At 37.8% G+C, this 12912-nt stretch overlaps 1 protein-coding gene across 1 annotated transcript; it reads right to left on the bottom strand.

Annotated features, from left to right (window-relative positions):
- Positions 1-1376: 1376 nt before the first annotated feature.
- LOC148191629 (putative arabinosyltransferase ARAD1) lies at positions 1377-9972 on the bottom strand. Its single transcript, XM_088100519.1, has 3 exons — positions 8854-9972; positions 7657-8022; positions 1377-2063 (listed from the first exon to the last, which is right to left on the bottom strand). The coding sequence occupies exons 1-3, from the start codon at positions 9811-9813 to the stop codon at positions 1887-1889; spliced, it is 1503 nt and encodes a 500-aa protein (XP_087956645.1). The 5' UTR covers positions 9814-9972; the 3' UTR covers positions 1377-1886.
- Between the last annotated feature and the right edge of the window lie 2940 nt (positions 9973-12912).

The following is a 12912-nucleotide window of genomic DNA, read 5'->3' as shown; positions in this document are numbered from 1 at the left end:
GCCAACTCGTCTCGATTTTTCGGCCTTATCTAACTCAACTCAACCTTTAACCTAGACCTACTCATGTCAAATTTCATGTCAAGCTAACTAATCTCAATTCTGCGACCTGGGTCAACTTGACTTAACCTTCAACCAAGAGAACTTGTCTTGATTCTTTCACTTAAGTTGACTCATCTCGATACTTATATGGGATCAACTCAATTTGATCTTTAATCCAAGTTAACTCATCTCGATCTTTGGTTAGAGCAATCTCAACTTGATCTACGACTCGACCTGTCTAGGCTTGACCCATCATAGATCAACCTTTAGTTTAGGCCAACTCAGCTTAACCTTCAATCAACTCACGATTTTCATTATGCTAACTCAACTTAGTTCTTCGTCCCTGGCCAACTCAACTCCATTCTTCGACCCAGGTTGACTTGTCACGAACTCTTTTGATATCTTTCTAACTCAACTTAATTCTTCAACTTGACTAACTCGGATCGACCCTAGGTTCATTCGTGATGACTTAAGTCCATATATTCACTTAGGTCAACTTACATTAACTTTTGGTCGAAGCAGTCAGCTTTATCTCAAACAAAACTGACTTCCTTCAACCTTTGACCTAAGTAAACACTTTAGATCATCGATCTAGGTTGACTTATTTCGACCTTTAATTCATGTCAACTCATCTTGATTCTTCAAGTTAGACCAACTCGTTTCTACTTGAATCAATTTAGCTCAACCTTTGTTTTAGATCGACTTAACTCAACCTTAGACTCAAACCACTTTGACTCAACTTGATCTTCAATCGCCTTAGTTCAATAGTAATTATTTAAATTTTAAATTTTCAAAATCCAAAAAATAATCAAATCTAAATCCAATTAGGTACATTGAATTTAAAATTCAAAAATATGAATTTGGATTTGAAAAAATCTATTTAAATAAAGTTAAACTAACACAGATTTGTTGGCTGTCGGCCAGGGTTAGGGTGACTAATTTGCATCTTTTAGTGACAAAAGTGAGGAAATTAACAATGAGATTGTTATTGGAAGCCAAAGTCATGGTGGGATACTGTCTACATAAAGTTGAAGGACTTCAATAAATATTCTCGTTCACATTAAAAACAGAAAAGTCGGATCCAAAGTCAGGCATTGAAACACAAATTCTTCAATTTGAAGTGCTTGTCAAACCAAAATTCAAAATCTTACATTGAAATATGAAGCCATTTTTCAAACAAGACTTACATGTATAAATATTTCGTTTAAATCTGATCCATTTCGGTAAAGTCCATTTAAAATTGCACCATTGTCATAAATTCCCCCCTAATTACATAATAAACCTCTACGAGTCCCCACGTCAGTAAACGATGCAACAGCACTAGTGCTACTGGTACATAATCAAACCAAGAAAGAGACTATATTATGATGCAAAAGAATAATAATGCCTTTATTCTCATCCTGTACAGTTCAATCACGCTATAATGTTAATTTTCCTTCCTACTCTAAATCTGAACGCTTAAACTTAAAAGGGGCATACTGGAATCTACAACAGAACTTGTTGGGTATACTCGCAGTACATATCAGGTGACAATCTATGCACAGAAGACTCGACATATCGTACTTGAGTCAAACCCCACACTACATGAAAGGACTTTTAATGTAATGGATAATGATAATTGCAGATATAACTTTCTGTTGTATATCTCATAAGCATTCCCTGGTGGACAAGTTGTTGAGTAGACTGAGATTATCAAGTTTCGTCAAGTCACCCATATGCGAAATGAGAGAAACCATATTTACAACCATCATTATCGCTCATTCAAATGTGTCCTCATCACCTCGGAACGTCCTGACAAAACTGACCACTGATTTCACGGAATGCCAAACATGATAGAAGGACAAGTGCTATAGGGTTCTAACCGCAGTCTGGTTTGTGCATACGCAAGAGCACACCGACTCCCTTCCAAAAAGCCTTTTCTCACGGTTAATCATCAATTTAATCAAGGGAAGTTTTTTTGTAACTTGGCGCCAGATCTCATTAACTGTCCCGTTGGGTTCTTCATATTCGAAGTATCGCTTAACCTGAAACAAGTTTAAACTAAATTAAAGCCTTGTGTAACAAGGGGAAATCTTCAAAATATAATCAATCTAGAATTAATGCTCTTAATCAAACTTTGCACATCAAAGGTATAAGTACCATAACATGAAAACAATGAGAAATTAGCACCCTCTTACTGATGAATAATTACTAATTAACTCCTGAGTTAAATAACCATAATGAGGGAACTTGTCTTCCGATCAATACAACATCACTGTATATGAATACACAAAAATAATAAAGGAGATAGAATCAGGATAAGATAAGGTGTTAGAAAACCTACTCTACTACTCAGAAAAACAGAGGTCACTGAAGAATGAAAAACATTATTCACCTTAACCTTGTAACCCTGAATACATGGTCTTATATAACAGATATTTGTAAATACTAAAACTCAGAAATGAAAAGATAATACTGCTAATAAACTAACAGAATGTCAAAACAGAAAATAAAGCAGACAAATAAAAACATCAGATTCTGACAGAATTATGTGCATCCTAACAGTCCCTCAAACCCAAAGTTATTGAAAATAATCAATAACTTAGTTTGGAACGCAGAAAAGAGAAATGAGCTTGAGAAAGGGATTTTGTCAATATATCAGCAAGTTGATCCTGGGCAGGAATATGAGTAACAACTAAGGAGGAATCCAGCACTTTTTCCCGAATAAAGATATTCAGCTCCATGTGCTTCGTTCTAGTGTGTAACACAGGGTTATGACGGAGGGCAACAGTGCTTTGGTTGTGGCAGTAAATGATAGCTGTAGGACAGGGAATATTTAACTCCTTTAGAAGAGACTGCAGAAACAAAATTTCAGAAGCAGTAATTGCAAGGCTTCTATATTCCGCTTCAGCAGTTGAACAGGCAACCGGTGTTTGTCTCTTAGACCACTAGGAGACCAGATTATTTCCAAAGAATATACAAGCACCAGAGGTTGATCTTCTGTCATCAACCTCTGATGCCCAATCTGCATCACAGTGTGCAGTGAGGGTGTACTGGGCAGAATTAGAAGCAGGTTGAAGGTTTCAGACCATAACAAATGGTGCCCTTGAGATAGCGTAGTATATCTTTGACTTCCTTCCAGTGTTCTGTCAGTAGTCAATCTCAGGTTTGGTGATAGTAATATACTGCAATGCACCAACAACACTAGACCTATAGAGTATCGGATCATCAAAATAATCAAATCCAAACTGCTACTGAGTTTTAAGCCACCTTGAACAGGAGTAGAAGTACCATTAGCATCAGCCATGCCAGCCTTTTCAGGCAAATCACGAATGAATTCAGTTTGGGAGAGAAGCAAAGAACTTCAGGGAGATGCTTTTCTTCAATACCCAAAAAATAGTCAAGCTCACCAAGTTGTTTGAGAGTAAAGACAGCATGTAATTTTGAAATTAAATATTTCAGCAGAGTGGTGGAGGAACCCATGAGAATTATGTCAACAACATAAATATGAACATAAAGGCAGTCTACTGCAGTGGTAAGGACTAATAGAGAAGGATCACATTTACTCTGCACAAACCCAAAACTGACCAAAGCAGAGGTGAGCCTGTCATACCAAGATCGGAGGGGCTGTTTGAGACCATACATAGAATGCTGAAGCTTGCAAACAAGAGAGGAATCAGTGGACTAGAAACCAGGAGGTTGAGTCTTGTAAACATCTTCATGAAGAATGGCATTGAGGAAGGCATTATTTACATCAATCTATTGAATAGACCAATGGTTTGTAAGAGCCAAAGTAAGAACGATGTGGACTGTAACAAGCTTTATAACAGGGTAAAAAAGTTTCAAAATAGTCACACCCTGTTGGAAGTCCCACATCGACTAGAGCCAATTTATAATATATAAGTGGGTGTAAATCTCACCTTATAAGCCGGTTTTATAGGGATGAGTTAGGCTTACAGTCAGTCTACTTTTTCACATCATATCAGAGCTATGGTTAGAGCCTATCCTAGCAATATTTGTTGTTTGTTGGGCATATTGTTTCACCCGCTATCGAACCACTCATTAATGTTTAGTCTCACGCTCGAGATGATGTCTATACCTCACCTTATAAGCCGGTTTTGTAGGGTTGAGTTAGGCTTAAAGTCCACTTCTTCACACACCCAAACTTTTGATTAAAAGTTTTGGCCACTAAATGGGCTATGTACTTATTTACAGTACCATTCGAGTTCTCTTTTAATTAGAAAGACTCATCTACAGCCAATAGCAGTCCGGCCAGGAGGAGAAAAGTGAGATGCCACATATCATTAGCTATTAAGGCATCATATTCAGATTGCATTGCTTGTCTCCAAAGAGGAGAGGAGAAAGCTTGCTTGACTGCAACAGTAAAAAGTAAGGTAGGAGAATGACTAGGCTTGACACTACCAAATTTTGAACGGGTTTGCATGGGATGGGTGGGTCTAATAGAGGAAGAACTGAACTCGATGCAGGTTGTGAAGAAGACCCAGTAGGAGACTGAACAGAGGGAATAAAGGAAGTGCTGGCTGTAAAGAATGTGAGACAGAGGATGATTCAACAACTGGAGAATCTGGATTTGCATGCTGAGTGGGACAGTCAACAACAGTAGGAATGATCCCAAGAGGTAAAATGTGGGAAGATGAAGAGGACAGTAAAGGAGTCTGAGTTTGAGTGGCAAAGGAAAAAGTGTTAATCAAAGATAACATCCTTAGAAATAAAGATTTTGCCATTGGAATCAAGACACTTGTTGTACCCTTTGTGACACGGGAATACCCCAAAAAGGTGCAGGCAGTGGACCTAAACTGTAGTTTATTGGTGTTATAATGTAAAGTGTGAGGATAACAAGCACAACCAAAAATTTTGAAAAAATGGTAATTGATATCTTTATTAAAGAGAGTACAACAAGGGATGAAATGAGGAAGCCTGTTAAAAATATAAGTTGCAGTGTGACAGCCATGGTCCCAAAAAGTTGTAGGCAAAGATGCTTGAGAAAGAAGAGTAAGACTCATTTCAACAATATGCCTATGTTTACATTCAACAATACCATTTTTTATGATGAGTATGAGGACAAATTAAACAGTGATGAGTGCCCAATGAGTTAAGATATTGAGTGAAAGGTCTAAATTCACCACCCCAATATGTTTGAATTTGCTTAATCTTATGATTGAGTTGAAGTTCAGCAAAGGATTTAAATTGTTTAAAAGCATTTAAGGTGTCAGATTTTTGTTTTAAAAAATAAATCCAAGTATATCTACTATGGGCATCAATGAATGAAACATAATATAACCCATAGAAGATTTTACATGCGAAGGACCCCAAAGATCACAAAAGACTAGTTGTAAAGGTGCAGTATAAGAGCTTAAGGAAGTGTGAGAAGGTAATTGGTGAGACTTTCCCGTACAACATGCTACACAGAAATCTGCAGTAGTTTTATTTGGTGGAGATATATTACAGCGTTAGAGAACATTATGGAAAACAGCAACTGAAGGATGACCTAGTCTATTATGACAGGGAAAACCTAGTGAAATTGTGTGTTGGTACAGTGGAAAGAACGGGGGATTTGTGAACAACAGAAACAATGGAAACTGGTGGAGACACGTTCGAGGCATGCAGCAGAAGATGAGGAAACTGGTAGAGACCATCAAGACCAAGATTACACAACAGGAAAGAGTTATCAACTTGAGACTTGACAAAACAAACAGTGGAATGAAATTCAAAATACACATTATTATCTCTAGCAAATCGACTGACACTAACAAGAGTTTTATTAACAGAGGGAACATGCAAGAGGTTGGTAATAGGTGCAAAGGAACAAGAGGATTATGAGAAGAAAGAGTTGCAGAGCCAAAATACTGAATAGGAAAACCTTGTCAGTTCCCAAGGAAGACACAAGCATCTCTTGGAGCAGGTGTTGGATTCTCAAGATTGACAGAATCAGTGGTTATGTGATGAGATGCACCAGAGTCAATAAATGAATTCTGAGATTGTTGAGCATGCTGATAGACCAGTGTGGACTGAGCAATATAAGCATGGGGTTGTGAAGCTGGTACAGTGGTACTGTAATGGGCCTGAGAGGGAGGCAAAACAGGTGGTGAAGGCAAGAGAGGACATGACATAGTGGATGGCCCTGGAAGCTGATAGCCTGGAAAATGAGCAAATGCTCCTGGAGGTGGTATACCAGGAAATGATGGCTGATATGAAGGATATTACAGCACTGGATTTGAGCAGAAGGATTATTGTAGGGCTGAACAGCATAGTTGGGGTTAAAGCGATGATAACAAAGGGATGTGGTGGTGTGACCATATTTGTTGCAAACTTGACATTGAATACTTCCACGACTAACACACCTTGATGTCCATAATTTCCTTGGTCCCATTGAAAATAACCACCACTATGGGAAGGGGGATGAAAAGTCAAAGAAGAATCGGAAGCCATCTAAGTAAGCTGAACATTTGGAGCAAAAGCTGTTTCAGAATTTGCTTGAGTGAGATTCAGAGAAATATTGTTAGTATCATGCTTTGCAATCTATGCTTCTTGAGCAACAAGGAGAGATTCAACTTCGCCCAGTGAGAACAAGTTTAAATTTACTATTGATGAGAGAAAGGAAGGACTCATTCAATCGGAAGTTCTTCAAAGATAACATTGAGTTGTTCGCATTCAGATACAGAATCTCCAATCAAATGAAGAAAATCTACCGATGCTTTGATGCGTAAAAGGAACTCATTGATTGACCATTCACCTTTCTTCATGGTATCCATGCATAGCTGAGTGCTCGAGCTTTGGTTTGAGAAGTGAAATGAGCACGTATCTTCTCCCAAACTTGAAATGAGTGTTAACCAATGATTCAAGCTAAGAAAGGAGGATTGAAACCTCGAAAGGAGGATTGAAACCTCGAAAGGAGGATTGAAACCGCGAAAGGAGAAGTTGATCCTAGGTCTCCCAGGTGGTGTATATTCAGGATTTTCAATCCCTAAATCACCACCCGAAATAGAAAGAAATTGGGACAGAATCTGAGGGTTAACCAGAAAGCAATGTAGGCTGTGGGCTTTGATCACAGGCTCCACTTGTTGTTGCTAGAGGAAGAAATTAGTATCAATGAGTTTTTCCAAAATGGAATAGGAAACAAGAACAGGAGTGAAGGCGCCATGGAAGCAAGACAATGGAAGCAAGACAAGTACCCATAAAAGAGACAACTCTCGCTCTTGATACCATGTTAGAAAACCTACTCTACTACTCAAAGAAACAAAGGTGACTGAAGAATGAAAAATACTATTCACCTTAACCTTGTAACCATGAATACATGGTCTTATATAACAGAATATTTGTAAATACTAAAAACCAGAAATGAAAAGATAATACTGCTAACAAACTAACAGAGTGTCAAAACAGAAAATAAAGCAGACAAATAAAAACATCAGATTTTGACAGAATTCTGTGTATCCTTACATAAGGAAATAGCCATAATTTGCAATATCAATCAAAGTCCACCAAATATCCTTCTATGTACTGATTCTGTCATACTTTACAAGGGATTAAAAAATGCAACAGGTGAAGTGAAAGAAAGAATGTAGTAATGGCACCCAAAAATACCATAGCAAAAATAAATTATGCTGCACTACTAACCTCCTTTAGTTCCTTTTGGTATTCTAAGATTTTTTGTTTGGACAGAGCTCTCAATTTTGACACCAAATATCCTGGCTTTATAGCAGAAGTAGTTTCTACATACACGGCAAATTTTCTGTAGTCTAAAGTATCTTCAAAAGGCAACTCAATACTATCACTGACAATGACTGGGATGCACAAGCTAACTATAGCATCAAACAGTCGGCAGGCTGATGGAGTATCTCCAGCAGGATGTAAACAGAACTTTGATGTATGCATTCCTTGTGAAGCTGCCCGCCGACTCTCTCTGGATTGTGCTCCATGCTTTATTATGACATCCTTCTCATTTTCAAGAATTTGAAAGAGTATATCACGGATTTTCCCTCCCTGTGAAACAGATTTGAGCAACAAGAATTCAATACAGGAAAAGTAAACCATCCAAATCAGCAGTGATGTTCGGGTTATTTAAGCATATACAAGGAAAACAACAGTGTTACTGCATCATGCTGGAACATTTAAATGAAATAAAATGGGGAAACCTAATGAAGATACTTAGTGCTATTGATACTACACAGAATACAATACCACCCAAAATGTACAACATTATCCCAAGCAAAGAATACATACAATTTAAAGATGATAATTTATATTTTGCTTGGTATCCCTATGGTACTGTCTTTCTTTCGAAGAAAATCCTGTTTGAGGCATTGATTAAGACACTCAATAACAAATAACGAAAGGGAGTCTGGTTCTGCAAACAGTCAGAATAGAGTAAAATTTAATGCCTATGAACCTAAAAGGGCCCGAGACAAAAACAAAAGTAAATCGAAGATCACCCGAGAAGAGGCTCTCCGATAATACATCAATAAAATACTAAAATCGAATTGCATCCGTCATTTGCTGCTTAAAACTATATTCATAACTAAAAGACGTTTTCAAAAGTTCATAGCGCGAACTCTCCCAACTAGATCAAATTCATTTGCCCTACAGCACCACGTTAATTCCACCATCGATTCTAAATGTACAAGCTAAATTAATTATTCCCGTTCCAGGTAGAACCAAGATTTTAAAAAATGTGCTTTTGACAATCTCCCCCAATGTCTTGGACAACAGCGAATTCAAAAATTGGGGTAGAGCTATAGAATATCAAATTACACATAAACAATTCATTATCTTAAAATTGAAATCCAAAGTCCCGATCAGAGCAGAAGACAATACCTCTTTGCGATACCGATTGCCCATGAAAAATAACAAGGTCTTGCGATCGGAGACACCAACATCACCAGGGTACGTTTTGATGCGGTGCGAGTAGGGTACAACAACATCCTTCACCAGCGATCCCTGGTCGGGTCGCAACCGCCCGAAATCTGAGACAAGCAGCACACAATTTTTTATCCGGTCGATAACCCGGTACATCGCATTCGGATCCGAAGCCACGAGCACGTGGTCCCTCCCGTTGCTCCTCTTCCAATACTCCTGCTCCTCAAGCCACTCCACCAGCGCCTCCTGATTCTCCTCGTCGCTGTAGATCGGTTTCTCCAAACTTGCACCGGAGCCAGGAGGTCGAGGCGGGTTCACGATCAGACTCAGCGACGAGAAGAACGGCACGAAGAAGAAATCGGCTTCCTCGGGATCCATGACGCGAACCACGGGCGAGCCTGATCGTTCGGAATCGGCTCGGGAGAGATCGGCAAAGAGGTACCACTCGGCCATATGCTGGTGGCCAGGGTACTTGAGGGAGGAGACGTCATCGGGTTGTTGGGAGAAGTGTGCACCACGCGCGAGGGCGTGATGGCGGATGACACCGTGGGTGAACCTGCTGGGGAGATCGTAGAGGAAGACTTTTACGGTGGGGAATTTAGCGCCGCTGGCAGCGAGGAGGACGGAGGAGGCGGAGTTGAAGGAGAAGGGGGAGTCGAAGGCGGAGGAATAGGTGGGGTGGAAGAAGGCGTTGAAGATTGCATAGAGGACGAAGAGGAGGAAGAGCGTAGCTAGGGTTTGCTTAAGAAGAGGTTTTCGCGCCATGGCGGAGAAGAGTGTCTGGGAATTGGTGGTGATAGATGAAATTAAACTGGGTTTGGGTTTTCTGATTTTGGCTTTGCCTTCCTCGTTCATGTTTTTCTGGTACGGCATCCTGATCAGTTTTTTCAACCTGCTATATGTACGCCTAATTTCCATTTATACGCCCACCTTTATCCATCTATGCCATTGGATCCAATTCTACCATTCATTACACAGCCTCTAGTGCTCACCCATACCACTGCGTTTACACAACATAACTCCATAACCCTACATTCAGATTCCTCCTTTTTTATATTTTATATATATTTATTTATCAAATATGGAACGTGAGAAGTCAGATACAAGATGGGGAGCCTGCAATCGATCATAGGGCTTGGATTTTTAAATCATTGGGTTGGGGAGAGTAAGTGTTATCACCAGTAAATAAATATTAATTAAATAACACCTGGCTTAATTCCAAATTCCAGTACTATAATTCATTTTTTTTAATTGTTATAATCTTGGAAAAAATTATTTTAGTCTATGCGGTTCTGTTTTTATGATTTTTTTTTTCTAGATCTTTATTTCTATCGTTGAAGTTTTGGAACGAAATTATGAAAATAGTTTATAAATTATTTCTAGCTTATTTTGGTGGTGTCTCTATTCTACCCGCCAACTTTCGAGAAATTTGGAGAAATTATTATATTTGAGTATAGTTCACAATATCTAGTATGAAAGATAAGTTTGATATATCTCATCCAACTAATAGTATATATGTTATAACTATAAGAATAAAAGAGATAGCAATGATACTTAAATACTTAATAATTAATTATATCTTTTTTTATCTAAGTGGTTATTTTAAAGGTTTAGAAACGTCTAAATATAGATAATAATGTGATAGGAAGTAATTACTTACCTTTCTTTTTTTTCAATACTCATAATACTTGCGTTAAATATATTTAAGTTTTTTTAATTTTAATATTACGAAATTGGATTTTTTAAGTTTTTAAATTTTAATAGGTTTAATTGCTTACTTGATCCCTACATTTAGAGGATTTTTTTAGTTTAGTATCACTTTTAAAAATGCCTCTATTGCATTCTCATATTGTATAATTTGCACTGATCACGTCCCTTCCGTTAAATTGGCATAAACAGAGTTATCTCCGTGGGGACGTGGCTTTGAAAACTCATCTTTTTTTTCTCTATCTTTTGCTCTTCCTACAATGATCAGCTTCTTCTTTCTCTTCTATCAATGTCTCGTTTTAAGGGTTTTAAATTTACCAATCTCTGCACATCGAACTCTCTACTGAGCATAGTGAGCTAAACATGCGAATGCTCCTGTTGCTGCCTCAGTTTCAAAATTTCCAACTTCAAAATGTTCTCGTCCTTCTTCAGTTTCTCCACTTCAGCCTTCACGCCTGGCTTCATCATATTGAAAGCTCCCTGATGCAGTCTGTTATACTTACCCATCCTCCTTATGTTCTTTAGCAAATGCATATTCCCTCCTTGGAAACTTCCAATGGTCTGAATCAAGCTTCCTGAAGGTTGTATCCGTTACACCATAAATCCTCCGTTTACATCGCAATAATGATATTATATATAAAAACAGATGAATCGAATTACTTCACATAGAACATGTATATGCAATCATACTAAAAGTTAAACTATTATTAAATGTGGAAGAAATTTATCAATATGGTTATAGTAAAATTATGAAATCATAATTTATTAATCAAATATTCAATTTATACAAATTACAAATCTTTCGTTCCATAGATTAATTAGGAAGAATAAATGGTGTCAGTTGATATAAATCAAAGGTTATTTTATAGATTTGAATATTTGATCCTAATTCATAAAATTATTAAAAAAAGAATTTTGATGTATCATAGTGTGAGCAGTATTTTTGAGAGAGAAGAGGCCAGAGAGGTACAATAGAAGGGTAGGGTGAGAGAAAATTAAGGAGAGACAGAAGCAAAGGTGAGAATGTGGAAAATTTGACATAGGTGTTGAGCTAGCGAACGAAGCTGGAGAAGTTGTTATGTTTGAAGTATTTGGGAAGAAGGGTTTTAAAGAATTTATGGGAGTCCCATTTACAATAGCAGAGAAGAATCATCTTCCAATCCAAACCCTGAAATGGACGACAAAGACAAATCCGAAAAGAGAAGTAGAGATCGTCACTCCGAACGCCATCGCGACTCCGATGACCACTACCCTCGCGACTCTAACGACCATCGCCATATCGATCAGACAAGCATCATAGGTGTGACCCTAAATCTAGGGATAGAGATAGGGATAGGGCTTATGAAAGAGAAGGAAGCAAGGACAGAGATAAGGATAGGAATAAGGTTTAAGAAAGAAAGAGTAGGTCGAAGGTGAAACGCGATGAGGAGAGGGAAGATTCGGTGGAGCCGCGACACTCCTCGCAATCTCACAAGCGCAAAGAGAGGGAGATAAGCGAGGAGAGGGACTTCGAGGATAAGAAAATTAGGGTTACCATCGAGAGGAGGGAACAAAGGAAATTTGGGGATGAAGTAAAGAAGGAAGAACAAGAAGAGAAAGTAAACAGTGATGGTAAAATCGGGGGTAGAGGCCAATGTCAAGAAGGAAGTCACAAATGGCTCCCATGTCATGTCAAGCTGATCGTTGCAGGAAGAGCAGAGGAGAGAGAAAAAAAATTCAAATTTCATAGCCACGTCACAACGGAGTTAACTCCGTTTATGCCAATTCAACGAAAGGGATTTGATTGGTGCAAATTATACAACATGAGGACGTAATAGAGGCATTTCTAAAAGCGGGTACTAAACTGAAAAAATCCTCTAAATGTAGGGACCAAGTAAGCAATTAAGCCATTTTAATATTATGAAATTGGATCTTAACCTATCTTAAAATTCAGTTTTATTTCAAATTTTAAATAGATATATTTTTTGTGTTAAACTTTTCTTTAACATGAATTTATACATAGTTTTTTTTTAATGTTTATACGTGGAATTTTTAATGTTTGTATGTCATAACTAAATTCTCATAACCAAGTATTTTTCTTAGCGAGCTTTGTCATTTTCTTCTCCTTTAACGTCACCAACCTTGATTCATTCTCCGTTTGTGATGGGCTTATTTTTATCATCAACTTAAGAAAAAACTTATTCTTACCTTGAGCATAAATAATGGTTACACCTTTTAATCGCTAATATGTTGTTATTGACATTATCAAATTAATACTACTTAACAAGACGACTTCAATATTGTTAAGTTAATAGTTAACAAACTAGATAG

This window comes from Vigna umbellata, chromosome 10 (genome assembly GCF_029865625.1).
Source record: "Vigna umbellata cultivar VRB3 chromosome 10, Vumbellata_1.0, whole genome shotgun sequence".
Classification (NCBI taxonomy): Eukaryota; Viridiplantae; Streptophyta; class Magnoliopsida; order Fabales; family Fabaceae; genus Vigna; species Vigna umbellata.
This window is presented reverse-complemented; position numbering and strand designations above follow the sequence as displayed.